At 40.0% G+C, this 21,010-nt stretch overlaps 1 protein-coding gene across 9 annotated transcripts in view; it reads left to right on the top strand.

The window, feature by feature from the left end:
* Positions 1-21,010, top strand: part of Psip1 (PC4 and SRSF1 interacting protein 1) — a 32,263-nt gene continuing 11,253 nt past the window's right edge. For 8 of the 9 annotated variants that reach the window (XM_063287634.1, XM_006238353.5, XM_017593365.3 and 5 more), the window contains exons 1-7: positions 1-141; positions 484-693; positions 4,121-4,197; positions 10,844-10,982; positions 13,171-13,275; positions 14,582-14,644; positions 20,248-20,341. In XM_063287634.1, coding sequence (XP_063143704.1) covers positions 622-693; positions 4,121-4,197; positions 10,844-10,982; positions 13,171-13,275; positions 14,582-14,644; positions 20,248-20,341 — 550 coding nt within the window. In that variant the 5' untranslated portion in view covers positions 1-141; positions 484-621. 9 annotated transcript variants of the gene reach the window in all.

Here is a 21,010-nt window from a genome sequence, read left to right as displayed (position 1 = left end):
GACATCGGCGGCAGTGGCGGTGGCGGTTGCAGCTCGGAGCCGTTGAGACGCCTCTGCGGCAGCTGGTGGCGCAGGTGGCCGGCGTGGACGTGGGCAGAAGCGGCCAGCGCGCCCCGCAGCCCCAGCGCCACCGCCCGGCAGGTGAGAGCCGCCCCGCCCCCGCTCGGCGCGGGTGGGAAGCGGGGCGGCCGCGCTCGCAGCCTCCCTCCTCTCCCGCCGCGCCCCTCCCTCGTGGGCTGCGGCCCGTGGGAAAAGCCCTGGGAGCGCTGGGGTGGGAGGCCGGCGGCCGGGTGGCGGGCAGCATCCCTGCCTCAGGTGGCCGCGACCGCAGGCCGGGGCGCTGCTCAGGGCCGAGGCCGCGCTCTGAGGAGGCGCGCAGGCGGCTCCCCCTCCCCCTCGGCGGTCTCCCCTCCCCCTGCCCTCCTCCCCGCGGCCCCTCCCTGGGGTTTGCGCTTTAACCGCCCTCCCTGCTGTCCCTCGCAGGCGCGTCGGGACACCCCGAGGCATCCTCCCCCGCCCGCGGGCCCGCCAGTCCCAGCTCGCGTCGGTGCTCGCATCTACTGATCGCGGCTGCGCTGCTCCCCCTTCTGGTCTTGGGACTCCCGGCGTCGCCCCTCAAACATGACTCGCGATTTCAAACCTGGAGACCTCATCTTCGCCAAGATGAAAGGTTATCCTCATTGGCCAGCTCGAGTAAGTGATTTGTAGCCCCGGTGTAGCGGTGTGGCCGCCTTTCCTGAGGCCTGCTTCCCATCGTTTCTTCTCGGCTTCCTCTCAGTCCTTCCTCTCCTTTTCCCTTTACCGTTACTTGGAACCTTTCATTTTAGTTTTTTTCAGTACTCTTCCCATGCAATTGTAAAATTCTAGGTTTTCCTGCATACATGCCGCGGCGGTTTCCCTGGTTTTCCTGTGGCTTGCTTTTTGAGTCTCTGACAGGTGTTCTATATAGGACTATTTAGGGATTCAGTTAATGTTTCATTGAGGCGAAATCATCAAGTATAATTTTTGTGTTTAAAAAAATGAGTGAAATCATGACATTTTCTTAAATTTTGGAATTTTGAACAAAATACAAAATTTCAACGAAATATGCAAATACGCAAATCACAAGCCTGTCAGATGTAACTAAATTACTTAGTACAGGATTTGCAGTTGGTGATGCACGGGGACCTTTATGTTCACATTCTTTGGCTTATGACCTTGAAGATGTTGTTTTCCATTTTTTGTTCCCCATAGCCAAAGCGGGGAGTAGATCAGAGACACTGGGTTAACCTAACTGGAGAAGTCCTAAGGACTCAAGATATGACATTAAACACCCAAGCTCCATTTTTAGAAAAAAAAATATGGGGTTTTTTGTTGTTAGTTTATAATGGTGTCAAGGTTCAGAACATGATAGATAAGACTTATAAGAATGTTGATTAGATAAACTCAAAAAAATAGACTGATGTTCTAAAATTGTAATTATTGTTTTTATACAACTTATTTTTTTATTTTTATTTTCAAGACAGAGTTGCTCTGACTGTTCTAGAACTCACTCTGTAGACCAGGCTGGCCTTGAACTCAAAAGATCTACCTGCCTCTGCTTCTGGAGTGCTGGGACTAAAGGTGTGCACAACCACTGCCTGATTGTTTTTTTATGCACATAACTAACTTAATCTTTGAAAGGTATTACTTAAAAATAATAAATTCCATAGTGTTAGCTCTGGCAGCCATGTACGAACACTGATTCAGTCTGCTTCCCCAACTTCCCATCGGCCTCAGGTGTACTTGTTTGGTAGAGCCTTTCTTGGACAGCCCTTAGTCATAAAGCCTTGTCTCTCTATATAATTGGTGTTCTTGTTTTCCTATAGGAAAACTTTTTACTTACTGTTTTGTGTATGCTTTGACTGTTACATATGTTGCAAACGTCTTTTAGGGCAGTGACCTAAAGCTGCCTTTGTTTATCCTGTAGCTCTTAGTTATACAATCATGCACTTGTACAACACTGCATTTCAAACTTAGGTAAGGCCTGCTGGGCTTGGGAAGGTGTGAAGTCCCCCCAGGAGACACTTTATGATTCAAGGTATCCTTATTTTGAGGTGTTAAAAATCAGGGTTATCTGATACTCATATTCAAGAGTTCCGCGCCACAGTGTAGTTAGAGGCCAGGTGGAAATACTTTAGAAGTTTTCTATTTTTCATGGCTGGGGAAAAATGGCTCAGTGGTTAAGAGCACTTGCTGCTCAGTGGACCTAATTTCAGTTCCCAGCACCTATTTGAGACAGCTTACAACTACAGTGATCTGTCTGTGACTTCAGGTCAGTGTCAGCGCCAGTGCCTCCTCGTGTGCACACCCCCTTGTGCAGGTACACACACCTACAGTTAATTAAATAAGCTCTCTTTTATATTATTTTCCTACCTCTTGCAGTATGTTCCAGGTGACTAAGAGTTGGTGCTGGTAAAGGTAAAAATAGCCCTTGGAGAGTCATTTTTCTCTTGATTTAAACAAGTCCTTCCTTGTTTAAAGATTTATTTACTTATTATATATAAGTACACTGTAGCTGTCTTCAGAAGAGGGCATGAGATCTCATTACAGATGGTTGTGAGCCACCATGTGGTTGCTGGAATTTGAACTCCGGATCTCTGAAAGAACAGTCAGTGCTCGTAACCACTGAGCCATCTCTCCAGCCCCAAGTTCTACTTGTGATGAGTTCATTTGGATTGGGATAGGACATTTTTTTCTCCCTCATTTTCTTTTCTTTAGAAGCAGCTGAATTTGGTTTTTATATACTTTAAATTATTACAGAGTGAGTTCCAGGACAGCCACAGTTACACAGAGAAATGCTGTCTCCTATCTCAAAACCTGTCCCCCCAAACTTCAGTCTTAGATATTCTTTATCTTTGCTGTAGAAAATGTAAGAGTATTTAAATATTTAAGCTCTCAGCTGTAAGGGTCACATCACTTATCCAATTATTTTTAACTTCTACAAACTGAAGTAGAATTGTTAATGACACCTAATACTTTTCTTCCTTTCAATGTTCTTACAACATTGGGAAATATGCCTTAAATTTTGGATCCTGTGTGCTTTTATGTTACTTTTTTTCCCTCTTTGTGTATGTTTGCATGGTGTATGCTTGTATATCACGTGTATATGAGTTGCCCAAAAAGGTCAAAAGAGATGGTGGGTTCCCCCATGCCCACTCCAAGAGGCTGAGTTAAGTGACTGTAAGGGGCTTTGAGAACTGAACTCAGATTCTTGGAAGAGTTGCAAGCGCTCTTAACCACTGAGCCATTTCTCTTACCTCATTACTCTTGCTATTTGAACAGCTCTCCTGCAGGACTGCACACCACGTTCAGACTCCTTATGTGAAATGTTTGGTGTCAAATTTGGGTTTTTTTTTTTTTTTGGTTCTTTTTTTTCGGAGCTGGGGACCGAACCCAGGGCCTTGCGCTTCCTAGGTAAGCGCTCTACCACTGAGCTAAATCCCCAGCCCCCAAATTTGTTTTAAAAAATTAAGTAACTGTGGGATTTAGAAATTGAAGCCAATTACAGTAGGTGTGTTTCAGATTTGCTTCTGGATGATTTTGAGTAGATAACCTTTGTATTTCTCCAGAGAAACAATGATAAAAATTTTAGATACATAGAAGAAAAGGGTCTTGATGTCAGGACAGATTTTGCCACCAAATGAATTCTGGGGAAAAGATCTTACTTTTTAGAACTTGTTTGAGATTGTGGGTTGTAGAGAGACTATCTTGTGTATAGTATGGATATATCACATGTCAATTAAAATACCTAAGGCCTATAGGAAATGGTGGGATAGAAGTGAGGCATCTGGAGGCAGAAAGAATGCTGGGATAGAACATGGGAGGAAGACCTGAGGAAGACAGACACAAGGCACCTGAGTAGAGGTAATCAGCCATGTGGCTGGACAGCGTAGATTAGTAGAGATGGTTATTTTAAATTATTAGCTAGTCAGGGAGCTGGCCTGAGTCGTTATTCTGGGAGCTGGAAGCTGGGAGGAAAATATCGATTGTAAAATGGTTTGATTTTGTATTAGATCCATTTGGGGTGCTTTATTATGAATTCACTCCAGTGTACTAAGGTTTGTAAGATTTAAAAAAAAATGACTTTTCTTTCTTATAGGTAGATGAAGTTCCTGATGGAGCTGTAAAACCACCCACAAACAAACTACCCATTTTCTTTTTTGGAACCCACGAGACGTAAGTCCTACTGGCTTTAAGCTGAATTACAGTTAACTTGCAGAAGTTAGGTATAAAACAGAAAGCAGATTTTAAGGGGGATGTGACAATGAAATTAAAAACTCATTATTGTTAAGGACAGAGTCTCAGGTAGCCCTGGCTAGCCTGGGATGTTCGTGCAGACTAGGCAGGTCTGAGCTCATAGAGATCAACTTAATTGCCTCTCATGTTTGGAGAGAAAATGCCATGTACCTAGGTTGGAATAAAAAACTTTAAAAACCATTTTTTGGGGCTGGAGAGATGGCTCAGCGGTTAAGAGCACTGACTGCTCTTCCAGAGGTCCTGAGTTCAATTCCCAGCAACCACATGGTGGCTCACAACCATCTGTAATGGGATCTGGTGCCCTCTTCTGGCCTGCAGTCACATATGCAGGCAGAATGCTGTACATAAAATAAAATAAATAAATCTTAAAAAAAAAACATTTTTTGAATCTTAGAATAAGCCTTTTAAGTTTCATTTAAAAATTTTTAGGGGACTGGAGAGAGATGGCTCACTAGTTACGAGCGCTGACTGCTCTTCCAGAGGTCCTGAGTTCAATTCCCAGCAACCACATGGTGGCTCACAACCATCTGTAATGAGATCTGATGCCCTCTTCTGGTTTGTCTGAAGACAACTACAGTGTCTGTTCTGTTACTCCCTGTAGCCCAGGCTGGTCAAATTCAAAGAGCTCTGCCTATCTCTGCCTCCTAAGTGCTGGGATTAACAACACTCCCTCTCCCCAGTCCTCATTCTTTTTTTTTTTTTTTTTTTTTTTAAGAGAATACTTTATTAGTTTTTGTAATCAAACCCACGTAGATAAGACCTTACATATTTGATACAGTGCGTTACCCCTGTACAAATGGAAAAAACTTAAGTTCAACATTTCTAGACCAATATGGCTGTTAATTTCTGTACAGTGCCAACTCAACACAGTAAACGGGGATACTTTTTTCCAAAGTTGACAGCACAGCTAAAGTTTCCAAAAATTCAAATTATATATCTGTATATATATATTTATATTTATATAAAAAGACCAATAATAGCAGTGTGTTATGCATCAACAGCAGCAACAGCTTTTCCAGGTTCTGCGGTCATCTGAACAAAATTGTAGAGACATCCAGCACACTCCATTAAAAAAAAAAAAAAAAAAAAGTAAAAAAACAAAACCCCAGAAAACAGCACAGTTCTGTTACTCTTGTGGTACCTGGCACCATTTTTTTTTTTTTTTTTAAATTACCCAGCCCTCATTCTTATTTAAAGCACTACATCTTGGGAGAATTAAAGGGAAAGTTGGAGGCAAGGGATGAGGGGTGGGTGTGATAGTTCAAAATATGTTGTGTACATGTATGAAGTTTTCAAAGGTTAAAAAAAAAGTTAAAAATAAGTTTATTTAATGGAATACATGCTTACATGATCAAAAAAGTTAGGCTTGAAATACTCCCAAGATTGATTGATGGCTGAAAGTAGCCAGGCATTGAGTATTCCTGTTGGTAAAATAAGGACTGCCTGCCTGCTGCTGTTTGAGGTTAGCCACACAGATGGTGGGAAGATCAGAAGAGGGAGCCAGACAGTGCCCTTTGTGTGTCTGTGGTGACTACCAGAGCCACCTGACCTGCTGCCCCAGGTGGATGTGCATAGTTAGAGAACTGACTGGCAGAGGTTAATCCTGTGTGCGATCACAGCTGCACATTGAGCTGCTTTGTTTCCCGTCACTACATGAAACTGCTTTGGAGGCTGTCTCAGCTAACTGCCAAAGCTTATATTCTTAGATACCCAGAATTGATCAGCTTCTGTGCACTGTATAATCCACGTGAGTTGGACTTAATGCAACTTCATGTTCAACTGACACATAGCAGAGTTGTGAATAACTCAATTTTCACTGTATTTTTTATTATATGTGTATGAATGCTCTTTCTACATGTATGCCTACATGACAGAAGAGGACATCAGATCTGATGGTTGTGAGCCACCATGTGGTTGCTGGAATTGAATTTGGGACCTCTGGAAGAGCAGTCAGTGCTCTTAACCGCTGAGCCATCTCTCCAGCCCAACACTGTATTTTTTGAACTTTCTTTTCTCATGTATTAATTTTATGTGTTTTGCCTGTGTCTTTGTCTGTGTGAGGGTGTCAGATCTGGAGTAGAGCTCCCAAGTGGGTGCTAGGCATTGAGCCTGGGTCCTCTGACAGAGCGTCCAGCTCTCTCTACCCACTGTCTACTTAGTTATTTTTCACTCTGTGTTCTTAAGAGTGATATAAAAGTGGCAGCATTTGGATTTGGTTTCATTTGTTTCCTGCTCTCTACCCCCTCTCCCCCCCCCCCCCCCCCCAGAGCTGAGGACCGAACCCAGGGCCTTGCGCTTGCTAGGCAAGCGCTCTACCACTGAGCTAAATCCCCAACCCCTGCTCTCTACTTTCTTAACATACACATAATTTGGTAAATTTTCTGAGATGTGATTTATATATATTGCACAATGTTTACACAATTTGATTTTGGTATTTCATTGGATTTTAGTGTAATTGTTCCCTTTTCCACTAAGGTCACTCTCCATTTCCTAGCCATACACAGCCACTAATCTACCATCTGTGTAGTGTAGATTTGCCACTTACGGATATTTTGTGTTAATGATATTGTTTGACATTACATTTTTTTGTTGGTTTGGTTTTGTTGTTGAAGGTTTAAGACTGGGTTTCTCTGTCTGGAAATCACTCTGTAGGCCTGGCAGGCTTCAAACCATAGACATCCACCTGCCCCTGCTTCCTTAGTGCTGGCATTCCATACCTGGCTACATACATTTTTTATTTAGTTAGTTATTATTTATATTTTTGAGATAGGATTTCACACTGTGTAGCCCTGGCCATCCTGGAACTTGCTCTGTAAATCAGGATGGGCTTGAACTCAAAGAAATCCTCCTGCCTACAGAGTGCTGGGATTAAAAGCATGTGCCAACACTGCCTGGCCCATAGTTTTTAAAAAACAGTTTTGGATCTCAGATTGGATTGGTCTTCACAATATTCAGTTTGAGTTGGGTTCACATATATTTTGTATATGAAAATATGACTTTTAAGAAAAGCTCCCTAGATGGTGGAGAGATGGATGGCTCAGTGGTTAAGAGCACTGACTGCTCTCCCAAGAGGTCCTGAGTCAGTTCCCAGCACCTACATGGCAGCCTACAACTGTTTAATCTTGTCCCAGGGAATCTGGCGCCCTCATCAGACAGACATACATGCAGAATACCAATGCATATAAGATAAAAATAAACATTTGGGGAAAAAAAGACATTGTCAGTGTTGGGCTGGGAGTACAATTACTGGTATTTGCCTATAATGCAGGAAGCTATAGGCTCACTCCTAGCACCATACTAATAAAGGTGGTTAATGAAGAAAATGAGTTAACAGGAAAGAAACGGATATGTTTAATTAAAAGGCTTTTAAAGTTAATGATACTTTTATTTCAAAATGGATTTATAATATATTGATCCACAGTGGACACCCCATTTACCTTTAGAAAGACAACATTGCTTTATTACTATTGTTTGGTGATTTTTTTTTTTTTTTTGGAGACAGGGTTTCTCTGTGTAATCCTGGTAGGCTAATCTAGAGACCCATCTGCCTCTGCTTGGATTAAAGGCCTGCACTACCACTGAACTTTTTTCTTTTCTTATATCTGATATCCTGACTGCAGTTCCCCCTTCCTTCCTCTCCCCCCAGTCTCTCCCCACCACTCTTCCTCAGGTCCATCCCCTCAGAAAAAAGCAGGCCTCCCAGGTACATCAGCCAAACTTGGCATAACAAGTTACATTTAGACCAGGCACATAATGAAAAGGGTCCTATAAGCAGGCAAGAGTCCCAGATAGCTGCCGCTTCCACAGTTAGAAATCCCACAGAATCATCAAGCTATGCAGCTATGACATATGCAGAAGGCCTGGCCTAACTTTTTCAAAACAATGTTTTTTAATAAGTTATTGATAAAAATAGGTGTATGATGATCCTTCCTGTTCCCAAAATTTGGGAGGGGAATTATTCATTTGAATAAATTTGGATTTTTTCAAAGATGAAAGTCTATTGCAGTGATCAGGAGTTAGATGGGGAAGAAGGAATATGAAAAGTAGTAATTTGGAAAAGTATACTAATTCATAACTGAGTTATATTTGAAGTTTATTTATAGTTCTGGTTGGCCTGGAACTTGCTGTATAAACCAGGCTGATCTTGAATTCACAGTCCCCTGGCTCTGGTTCTGGTGTACTGGTATTAAAGTGCACCAACATTTTTGGCCTTAGATAAAAACTTTTGTGTATGTTCATTTAGAGTGGTGGGAGAGTAGGAAATGGTATTCTCTGAAAAAAAAAAAAACAATTAAAAATTGAGTCAGTTCTCATGTACTCCAGCCTGATTTTGATCTGGATGTATAGGCAGTGGTGACCTTGAATTTCTGATGTTATCTCCAAACTCCTGAGAGTAGCATTACAAGTTCATGCTACCAACCCTTTCCCCACTCTCCCACTCCCCCACCCCCTCCCCAGAAAAAGTTACAGCAGCTTTATTGAGAGATTCATTTCATATAGCTCACCCACTTAAAAGTTTAGAAATTCAGTAGTTTTTGCAGTTGTAGAAAGTAGTGGATACATTAGCACATTACATTATTATCATTTCAAAAGAAATGTACCCATTATGTACCTATTACATAATAACAGGTACCTTCTGTTCAATGTTTTTGCTGTAGCTGAAGCAACCCTTAAAGTACTTTCCCGAATGCTTCATAAAAATGAAACAATTTAATGATTTTTTTGTCACTTAATTTTTTTGTTTAACATGATATTTCAAGATTAATACTGTAGCATATGATAATGCTTCCCTTATTTGTGCCAGCTAATATTTCATTGTATCAATTTACCGTTTTGTGTTTATCACTTGGTAGACAGACATCTAGTTTCCCACTGTTGGCTATCATGAATAACATTGATCTGAGCACTTACACACAATTATTATTATTATTTTTTTTTTCCGGAGCTGGGGACCGAACCCAGGGCCTTGCGCTTGCTAGGCAAGCACTCTACCACTGAGCTAAATCCCCAACCTGCACAATTATTTTTTTGATGATGTTGGATCTAGCCCAGGGCTTTGCATAGCCTAGGCAAGCTCTCTACTACTGAATTACATACAGTCAGCCATTGTGTATGCTTTGTATGCGTAGATGGTTCCACCTATGTAGAAACAGAATTCCTGTTCAAATGACATCTTCTTGTCCAGTCACTGGAGAAACGTTATTGGTACTGGAACTGAATGTAGGACTTGCTGCATTGTAGGCAAGCTTGCTAACAACTGAGCTGTATCCCAGCCATACACTGTCACTCTTAGTATAGCTGTGCTGGTGGGTTGCAGTGATGTCTGTGCAGTTTTTATTTATGTTTCTGTGACTAGTTAGTGATGTTGAGTGTCTTTTGTGTGAATTAAAAAAGATCTTGGTGGGGTTGGAGAGATGATGAATCAGCAGTTAAGAGCACTGGCTGCTTTTTCAGAGGACCTAGGTTTAATTCCCAGCATCCACATGTCACCTTACAACTCCAGTACAAAGGATCTGGCCTCCATGCACAGACATACATGCAGACACAACATTAGTGCACATAAAAATAATCTTAAAATAAAACAAAATTTGGACCATGCCTAATGGGACACAGCTTTAATGTAACACTTGGGAGGCAGAAACAAGCATATCTGTGATTTCTAGGCTAGCTTAATACACATACAGAGTGCCAGGCCAGCCAGTGCTACTTAATGAGACTCTCAAAAGACAAAAACAAAATTTGTTTTGTTTGTGGGGTGGGGAGTGTTGGAGATACTCATCAGTGGTTAAGAGAACAATTGCTCTTCAAGTTACTTTCCACTGCCCACAAGTACATGCGTGTACTACATCTGACATCTTCTCTGGTCTCTGGGCACTGTACTCAGGTATATCCCGCCTCCCCCATATACACAGTACTAATAGAACAGAAGTCTTAATGTTTCGTATGGTTAGTATAAATTACTTAGGTTTATAAAGGTCTTGTTTGGTAGGAGGGCATAGTACTTTAGCTCTGTTACTTTTAAGATATATGAACTGGAAATCAGAACCAGACCAAAGCAAAACCAAGCACTCTTTTTTTTTTAAAGAAGAATTTATTTTATGTGAGTATACTGTAGCTGTCTTCAGACACACCAGAAGAAGGCATCAGATCCCATTACAGATGGTTGTGAGTCACCATGTAGTTGCTGGGATTTGAACTCAGGACCTCTGGAAGAGCAGTCAGTGCTCTTAACCACTGAGCCATCTCTCCAGCAGAAAAACCAAGCACTCTTATCAGACTTTTTTCTATCCCATCAAAGTTGTTCTCACTAATGAGATCACTGGGATTTAAAACTATTCTGTAATTTGAATGAGCTGGGTGTGGCGGGCCACAGGTTTAACCTAAGCACTCGGGAGGTAGAGACAGGCAAATCTCTGAATTTGTGGCCAGCCTGGTCTACAGAGTTCAAGGACAGCCAGGCTACACAGACAAACTGTATCTTAAAAAATAACACACCAAAAACTTTTTTGTTACATTTAATTTAATTGAGTTTGCTTTGCACTTAAATCTTCCCTTTCTCTTACAGTGCTTTTTTAGGACCAAAGGACATATTTCCTTATTCAGAAAATAAGGAAAAGTATGGCAAACCAAATAAACGAAAAGGTTTTAATGAAGGATTGTGGGAGATAGATAACAATCCAAAAGTGAAATTTTCAAGTCAACAGGTGAGTCCTTTTAGAAAATTTATTAATAACACTAGAGTAAAAATATTGTCATTGGAAAGTACATAACTAACTGAAGGACCTTACCAATATTAGGTTGTTGTGTTCTTTTTAGGTTGTTCCTTGACGTTTCTGTCTAAATGGTTATTAATGGAATGTCTAAAGAGATCTCAATAATTTATTTAAACTATTACTGAATTTAAAGCATAAGTACTGTCTTGTTAGATTCAGGGCCCTGAAATTTTTTTATTGTATGTTTGATAGGGGTGGGGACATATGTCATTCTCCATGTGTGTAAGTCAAGTACATCTTTGTGAAGTTAGTTCTCCATTCACCTTTACATGGTTCTGGGATAAAAATCAGGTCAGCAGGCTTGTATCACTGAGCTGAGCCATCTCAATGGACTAATGGTTTTGCAAATTTAAAGCCCTTTAGTTTGTTTTCTTTGCTTTTGGGTTTTTTTTTTTTTTTTTCTTTTCCTGGAGCTGCGGACCGAACCCAGAACCCAGGGCCTTCGCTTGCTAGGCAAGCGCTCTACCACTGAGCCAAATCCCCAACCCTCCCCTTCCCCCCCCCCCTTTTTTTTTTTTTTTACAGATTCATTGAATGGTATTAGAATAGACCTCATTAATTAGATATATAACAGAAGTACTTACATCCTCAATAGGAATTCCACCTATTCTAAAGAGCCTCCTGCCCAGAGCTTTTAATTTATATATGGCATTATATTTTCAGAGTGGTCTGTTTTTACTTGGTTTGTTACATTTCTTTTTCTTTTTCTTTTTTTTTTTTTTTTTAAGGCAGGGTTTCTCTGTTGCCCTGGGTGCCCTAGAACTCCCTCTGTAGACTAGGCTGGCTTCAAACTCAGATTCACCCACTCAAATGCTGGGATTAAAGGCATGAATGCATGCCCATGCTCAGCCTGTTTCATTTTTATTTTCTCCTGCTATTGCTAATAGTTTTTGCTGTATTTATTTTGTTTATCTGGGTGTGCATAACGTGTGCATGTGCTACAGTGCGTGTATAGTGGTCAGAGTACAACATCCTGTAGTTGTATTTACTTTTATCATGGTTGGTTTTTGAGTGTGCTTTTAGCAAGTGCTTTTACCTGTTGAGCCATCTTGTGGTCCCCTGATGATACTTTACTAATGTTTTTCTAATTGTGTCTTAGCTTTCTATATTGCCATTTGTACTCTTGAATGTATGAAAGTTCTAGAACTCTTAGATAAGGTGAACCCCTAGAGCAAGGCAATGGTAGGTACATGGACCTAAATTTGAGGCCAGCCTGCTCTATAGAGCAAGTTCCATCACAGCCAAGGCTACACAGGGAAACCCTGTCTGGGCTAGGGTGGAGATGAAAAAAAAAAACCAAAATTCCTATGTAATGTCACAAGTACCATGCTGTTCTTGGCACTGACAGATGTTCTGTGCAATTGGAATCTTTGATACAGTGTGCAGCCTTGGATGATCTTCATGGTCCTCAGCATGGTGTACTGTTGGAACCGCCACAGTCTTCACCTACAGTGTGATCAAAGTGATGCCTGATGTGTTATTCCCAGGCCTGCACAGGTTGAAGAAACCAGTAATTGATTTTTTCAAATTAATTCAAAACAAATCTGGTCATTGTGATTTAAAACTTTTTGTAGTGTTAATAATATTAAAGATTTTTACATTTTTTTCCCTCCTTTACAAAAGAATAAAAGTTTTTTGGATTTTGTAAACATTTGACTTTTCTGATTAGGTATGTTCAACACTTAAGGTTATAACACTCCTCCAATCCCCATCTTTCTTACTTGGCCGATACCAAGCTCAGGCTGGCCTCAAATTCAGAACTCATCTGCCTCACTCTTCCTGAGAGGTACTCTATCTTGCCAAAACTGACTATTGTAATTTATGGCTTTAAAATTCCTTAAGGTAAGTGTTAACTACATATTCCAGCGTGGCTTATGCCTAGTTCTTTAGCTTAGGATTGCCTCACACTTGCAGGCATCCCACTACATAAAATGCTGGGATTACAGCAGCACCACTCCCTGGTTTAAAACTCTAACAATTCTATGTATTAAATGTCCTTTGCAACAGAAATCGGGGCACTCCCATATCTATACATAACAAGCTTTTGATTTTACATGTGTAGAAAAATTTCAAGTTAGATAAACCATATCTTAAAAAATGAATAATTTATTCTTTATAGGTATCAACCAAACAGTCAAATGCATCATCTGATGTTGAAGCGGAAGAAAAAGAAACTAGTGTTTCAAAGGAAGATACTGATCAGGAAGAAAAAGCCAGCAATGAAGTATGTTTTGTATCTTTTCTGGTGTAAGAAGAAATGAAGAAACTGTATCTATAGATAGTAGTTGATTGAGTATACTGCAAGGGAGGAATAGGCCTTGGGTATCTTAAGTACTGCCTGTGAATTTCACAGTTACTGCAAGAAAGGAATTATAAAGTAAATTAACTGGCAAAGTAGGAGGTAATCTTTAAAATATTTAAAAGTGAATGAAAACATGCTAATTTTCTCAACTACTAAATAGGGTTTATACAGTTTGCATTTTTTTTTTTTTTTTTGGGTTCTTTTTTTCGGAGCTGGGGATCGAACCCAGGGCCTTGCGCTTCCTAGGCAAGCGCTCTACCACTGACTGAGCTAAATCCCCAACCCCTACAGTTTGCATTTTTAAGATGCGTGGATTTAAAAAGTTTTTAATTTCCTGTATGTGTGCTTGTCTACTGAATGCATTCTTGAAGCCTGTGGAGGGCGCTGGACAGACACCCTGGAAATGGAGTTAAAAATGGTGGTGACCCATCATTTGGGTTCTGGAAAGCAAACATGGATCCTCTGTGCTCTTAACCCTTGAACTTTCCCTTTAGCCCTTGGATGGATATTTTATTTGAAATTGTTTTTATAAGCAAATCAGGTATAAGGTTAGTGTTTATTAAATAGTTGTTTAGAGTATTATGGGCTGGAAGTGCTTAAAAAGTATTAAACTGAAATTTTTTAAAGCTAGGCTTATTTCTCCTGTGTTATTCTCTGAGTAGAGATCCATTATAGGCTGCTTGGTCACTGATCTATTGGTTTGAAGAGATACCATGACCAGGGCAACTCAATTTAAAAAAAAAAAATATTTAATTGGGGCTTGCTCATAGTTTCAGAGGTTTAGCTCAGTATCACTATAAGGGAAACATGGTGCTGAAGAGTTCTAGGTCCAGATCTGCAGGCAGCAGGAGTAGAGAGACACTGGATCTAGCTGTGGGCTTTTGAAATCGCCAAGTGCACCCTCAGTGGTGCACTTCCAACAATGCCCCAATTTGTAGTCCTCCTCAGGTAGTACCAGTCCTTGATGACTGAGCACGTACAGATCGGAGCCTATGGAGGCCGCTCTTACTCACACCTGAAAGCAGCAGGCATCCCATAAGGCATCTTTGTCCTGAAGACACTAGTCGTTGCCTTCACTAGGTCAGCGTTAGAGACCTCTCCCAGCACTTTCAGTGAAGCGGGTATTAGGAATTTTTGTTTATGAAAATTTGTTTGTTTCTTGTATAATTTATTCAATTTCTTCTGTGACTTTTTTCTTGTTTTTTTTGTCTGCTGTTTTGCATTTTAGGATGTGACTAAAGCAGCTGACATAACCACTCCAAAAGCTGCCAGGCGAGGAAGAAAGAGAAAGGTAATTTCTTAAATATGGTATAGGAATTTCAAAGGAATTTTATTTAAATTGAGGAAGAACAGAGATATTATTTAGACTTGACCTCTACCCTTTAAGAATTAGAGGGTAAGTTGGTTACTTAGTAAAACATTGGTGATAAAGCTGTGGCACCCTCAAGTTAAGTGAATGATGAAGGGAAAGAAAGTGAACCAGTTTTTACTCCTGTCCACCTGCCTCATCTTCTCTATAAAATGAACAGTACATAATCAAACTGTTGATGATATAATACACGTGAAATCTTTATGGTAAATCTTGACTCCTCAATACTAGCATAGGCTGTTGTCCACTGTGCTAATTCAATGTTATGTGAGACAAGAGGGGCAGCGACAGTTTGGGCCAGGTATTTTGTAGGTTTTTAATTAATGTGAGTTTAGGTTTGTTCACACCTTTTATTATTATACCTAGTTATTATGTCCTAATCATTTGTATGCCAATGATAGAAATTAAGCCAATAACTTAATGTCTTATGAAGTAAAAGAAAACAATTGCAGTTGCTTTTTGTCCCCTGATGTATGTATGAGGGAAATGACCTTATAACTTTAACAGTGTTAAACAATGAGCAAGTAAAGGAGCAGGTCTGGTCATCTGAGGGCACACTCAGGCACAAACAGAAATGCAGAACACGATGATGCATTTCACCACTGATAGGCTTTAAGGCTGAAGGTTAGAGGGAATGTACAATGTTTTCTGAAGAACTGCTGGGGTGGGAGCTCACTGTTTTAAATGCTCTGACTCACGGCAGTGTGATGATGATGATAGGAGACTATTAGGACAATGAGAACAGATCAGTGATAAAGTCAGGATTTTAGAACTGACTGCACTGGCACAGGTAGACTTACTTGCACAGGGAGTAAAGCAGACAAGGCCTCCTGTTAATTTTTTTTTAACCACAATAGGAAAATACAGGAATGACTTATTTTCTTGCTTGTGTTGTACTCTGCAATACAACTGCAGCATTTTGGGGTTTTTTGTTTGTTTGTTTGTTTGTTTTTTTGGCTTGGTCTATTTGTTTTGAGACAGGGTCTCTCTATGTATACCACCAGGCTGTCCTGGGACTTATCATGTTGGCCTTAAACCGACAGAAATCACCTGCCTCTGCTCCCTGAGAGGTGGGCATTAAAGACAATATGCTCAGCCCACACAGTGTTTTACAAACTGAACATTTGTTAGTATTTATAAGAGTATGTATTTACTTTGTCACATTTTGTTAAATTTTATTATTCATAGATTTTGTTATATTAAGGTATTCTAATGGTTGTTGGTAATACTTGAGCCACCACAAACGGCTTACGTAGACAGCACCCTTAATTGGAAAATGTTCAGACTGCTCCCCTCTTCCACAGGCCATTCCCATTCTTAGGAAAATACTGGGATTAGTCAGTTTACAAAAGGCCTCTAGGTCTTCAGGTGGGAAAAGCCAGCGAGGCCTCTTTAAACTAAAAGGTATAAATGATTACCCTTAGAGGAGGGTGTGTTAAAAGCTGAAGTAGACTGAAAACTGAGCTGCTTGGGCCAGTAAGCCAAGGTGCAACTGCAAATACAGAGCGAAACTCCTGTACAAAATGGAGAGTGCTGCTCAAGTGAATCTGGAATGGTAAGAAAGTACAACAGATCCCTGCTGCTGAGGAGAGAGTGTTAGTGGTCAGTCAGGGCAGAAGTAAAGCCACTCAGAATGCTGCTGTAGTGTGAGCCCAAGCCCAATGCAGGCCGAGGCCCTGTCTTTAATTTTCTGAATGCTGAGAGAGGTTTTTTGTTTTGATTTTTAAAAAAGGTACAGATGGAGCTCTCCTGGGTCAACAGGTGAGGGTGCAGCAGGAAGCTGCAGGGAGTAGCATGTGCTGATGGAGAAGTTCTAGTAAGGTGTCCAGAGCTAAGGAAACTGAAGAATGTGATCACACTATGAAGTTTTCATTGCAGACAGCCTTACTTTGGAAGAAGCTGCAGCTAGGAATAGTCAGTTTCTATATTCAAAGCCTAGGGTCTGGAAACTACTAATGACTTGAATATGAACCCACTTTGGAAATCCTAGGACATTTAGGACTTACACTAAATGAACCCTGATGATGGCTGTTGACAGCATGGTTTAGGAGGAAGTCAGTCTTGCTGCCCAGGAAGACTCCTTTGTCCAGGTACCCATTGACTATCACCTGCTGCCAGGTGCTGTGCTGTGCTGGAAATGTACACGCATACAGTGCGGATAGTCATACCTGTGAGTGAAGCCATCAGCACTGGTGGATTAGCAGTCCGTGACTTTTTTTTTTTGACAGCCTCCTCCTGGTCGAAGGTACTATGAATATTGAAATGATATTAAAGGATTTCACATATTATGTAAGTGGCTGATGAAGAAGCATTGGATTTTGAGACATTTGACCCCAATTTTGAAAGAAATCTTAAAAAAACAAAATACTGCATTATACAACAGAACTTTCTGTGCATGGAATAAATCAGTTGATGGGATAGATTTCATTTTGTTTCCTTTTAAGAAATTGCCACAGGTACCCCTACGTTTAGTAACTACCATGCTGATAAGTTGTAGCCATCAACACCAAGGTAAGGCAACCATTATGTCTTACTGAAGGCATAGATGATTTTGATGTATGTGGGGTTTTTTGTGTTAATCAAACCTGGAGCTTTCAACGTGCTTTAAGCTAAGCCTTACCACTGAGTGAACACCCCAAGCTCAGTGTGCTAGCATTTTAAACAAGCAGTGTTTTGTTCTGTGGTGCTGAGGCTTTATCAGTACTTGCTTGCACATGCTAGGCAAGGTCCCAGGCTGAATTCCATGCCCTCCTAATTAAGTGCCCTAAACTGAGATATGTGCATTGTTCTTTTCAGACAATAGCGAGATACACATGTGACTTTGATATACACAGGGGAGCCAAGAGGCTTATTTGCTCCATTGCCTATGACAGTTAAGATGAGGGCTATCAGAGTGACCTAGTAATTGAGTAGGTCATGAAGGGCCTTAGGATTTACCATTAAATTCCAGGGACCCAGGCCTCACCTCAAGTTACTTATTTTGTTAGTGAGATAGAATTTAGAACACTTCAGTAAGTTGAGTTTATAACTGATTGATGCTAAAAAAGAGTGGAACAGAACATAGGAAGATGTCAAGTTGTTCAGGGACTGTATACTTGATGTGGGGATATAGAGCATGTTGGTTTGTGTTCAGAGGAAAAAGTTAAGTACTCTTGGGAATTATAGTGAAGATACCTGTGATTACAGTACAAAAGGGGGAAGAGAGACAACCACTGCTATAAAGGTAAGATGTTAGAGGAGATCAAGAGAATGTTTATAGATGCAGAAGCCAGAATTGAGACAGGATATAGTAAGAGATGAGAGAACCATACCTCTTTGAAATGTTGGCTTGGAAGAAGCATCAAGAGAGATGAGAAGTTATCTAGCTAAGAAAGGGGGGAGTTAACAGTACTGTTCCAGTGCAAAGAGTCCAGAAAGATACTTGATAATTAGTCTACTCAGGAGATTTTAGTTTTGTTTAGGCGTTAAGGACAGAAAAGAAGTAGATTGGAGAATAAATGTTTAATGATAGTTGCGGGTGTATTTTTTGCATTACATACATACAGGGAAACATTTAACTAGCATGAAAAATGATAGTTATGTAAGTAAATGTAAAAGCAATGCTCACTTTGAAGGGGTTGATTTAAGAAGGAAGAGATATATGACTCAGGAAGGGATTTGGAAATCAAGGCAATTCTTTCTGGCTATATTTCCCTTTCCCCATTCTGACTTTGGTTCAATCAATAAATGGATAAAAAGTATGTTAGCTACTCAGGACTTGGAGTAGAAGGTCAAAGGACTAATCATGTATTTGAGATTCCAATCTGAAATACAGAAAATGATTGTATATTTGTGTCTATCCCTCCTATCTTCCTGGTGCTTATCAACTTAGTCTTTGTTGGAGATTGTGAAACAGGTACAGCAGGGCCAGGATTGTGGGCTTGGCAAAGGATATATATGAACGGTGGTTCTCGGATGGGTATGGAAAGAGTTGAAAGGATAGAGTTGAAAAGCAGGGTAACAATGAGAAATAAATCCAGTCTTAACAGGCTTCAGTCAAATAAGTTACTTTAACAGTCAACCTATAATGTGAACATTAAATATATCCATGCATGTATTTCAAATAACTAGTCTTTACCCTGGATAAAATATTTTCATGAGTAAAGGCTTTTACTTAAATGATTTTGCAGTAATAGTCATAAACATGATCCATTGTAGGGCCAATCTTTATTTGATATTAAGTTGATTATTGTACTGTATTATTGATGACTGTTTCACTGTTTATTGGTATCTTCTCAAATGATCCACTGTACTTGTAATTCTTACTTGCTTTCGAATTATTTCCAAATGCAGAAAGGGTAAGTGAATAAGTTCTTTTTGCCCTGGAGCCGATCTGTTTAAACCTATATTTAAAGCACTTCTGACCTATTTATTAGTCATCAGGAAGAAAACCTTTGGCATCTCTGGGGCTTCATGGAAATACAGATGTCTGGCTCTTTAACATGGGGTTGCAGGTTCAGATCTGGAATTAGGGCAGCATGATCTCATACATTCTTAACCTGAGATCTCCTGAGAAAGTTTATTTTGTTTCTGAGAACAGTCACATAGTAACCTTGACATTGTGCATAAATTCTTAGAGGCAGATATCTTTTTTTATCATCCTGGGCATCATTGATTAAAGGTAGATTGACCTGGGCCTGGAGGCATGACTATAATCACAATAGTTGGGAGGGACTCTCTGAGGCAGGAAAAGATAGTTTTAAGGCTAGTCTGGGTTGTCTACATGGAAAGATGCAAACTTCTGCCCCTCAAATAGCGAAGCGATGCTGTTTCTTGTAACTATGTTGACAATTTTTTTTTTTTTACTTATTGAATGTGGTTCTGCATGCTTCTGTGAACATTCTTGCTCTGGTGGTGCATTAATACTGAAGTCCAAGTGGCTGTTTAATGTCCTTACATGCCTCAGTTGACATTCTTCAGTTTTCTTCATACCTTTGCAATTATAACCATTACCACTTATTTCCTTGTGTTTTAATTTTATATCTGATTTCTGGTTCTTAATATTTTCCTGAAGGGCTTTAAGTCAGTAATAGCTGATTCTCATTTGGGGCCACTAACTTTTCAGCCTTGTAGTTTTCCATAACACTGCAAGTTTAAAGTTTATAAATAAAAAAGTACTAGCATCAAAGGCCAGTCTCAGTTGAAACATGAAGCAGAGTTAGAAGTGGCAGCGTGAGTTGTTAAAGTATATAATTGCATTATTCAGTTTTCCTGTTGTATCCAAAATGTTAGTCTTATTTTTTCAAATAATTGTTTTAGGTTAGGAAACTTTTGTTCTTTTTTTCGGAGCTGGGGACCGAACCCAGGGCCTTGCGCTTCCTAGGTAAGCGCTCTACCACTGAGCTAAATCCCCAGCCCCAGGAAACTTTTTAAAAGTGGGTGAAAACACTGAGATGATTTAATGTTATTGATCAAAAGTAATAAAAATACAGATTATGCTTTTATGCTTACAATTTTGCTAAATAAGTTAACTTTTTGTGATTCAGGCTGAAAAACAAGTAGACACTGAAGAGGCAGGAGTGGTGACTGCAGCGACCGCTTCCAATGTGAAAGCAAGTCCTAAGAGAGGACGGCCTGCAGGTAGGGTCATTCATGCCTAAGTACTTGTTTGGCCTGTGATTAATACTCCAGTCCATGAAAACACTGTGGGCTCAAATGTTTAGGATAATATTAACAGACATTGATTAAAGACATTACCACTGTGCTACAAGTCTGAGAAAAATGCCATGTAGGCCTCCGGCTATATACAAAAACAGTTTTAAAGGAGAATCGGTTTCTGCTTGTGACTACTATTAAGCTTGAAATAATTGTGGCTTTTGTCTCCAAGTTAAATTAAAATCTCTCCAAATACTTGAAAATTAATCTCCTGAGATTATAAATACTATGACTCGTGGGCTTATTTTACTTTTTTCACTTTCAGATTACCGCATTCTGATATTGCCTTCATAGTTTGTAAATAATACTGAGTTGTTCTTCCTAATACAGAATAAAACACTGAAAATCAACGAGAATATTTTTTTTCCTACATCACAATAGTATCCTTACTGAAAGCTGTAAAGAGGAATAGTCAGATAGGAAAGAAAGATGTATGTACATGTTTTATGGTAAAGATCTTTATGAATGCTAATAAAGTTCCAAAGATGTATAGTACACATTGGTGATGAGTGATACTATACATACATGTCTTCTTTCTCATACAATCCATCCCTACTGCAGTCACTCCCTCTACTCCTCCCACTTTTCAGTCTC

Source organism: Rattus norvegicus, chromosome 5, assembly GCF_036323735.1.
Source record: "Rattus norvegicus strain BN/NHsdMcwi chromosome 5, GRCr8, whole genome shotgun sequence".
NCBI lineage: Eukaryota > Metazoa > Chordata > Mammalia > Rodentia > Muridae > Rattus > Rattus norvegicus.
This window is presented reverse-complemented; position numbering and strand designations above follow the sequence as displayed.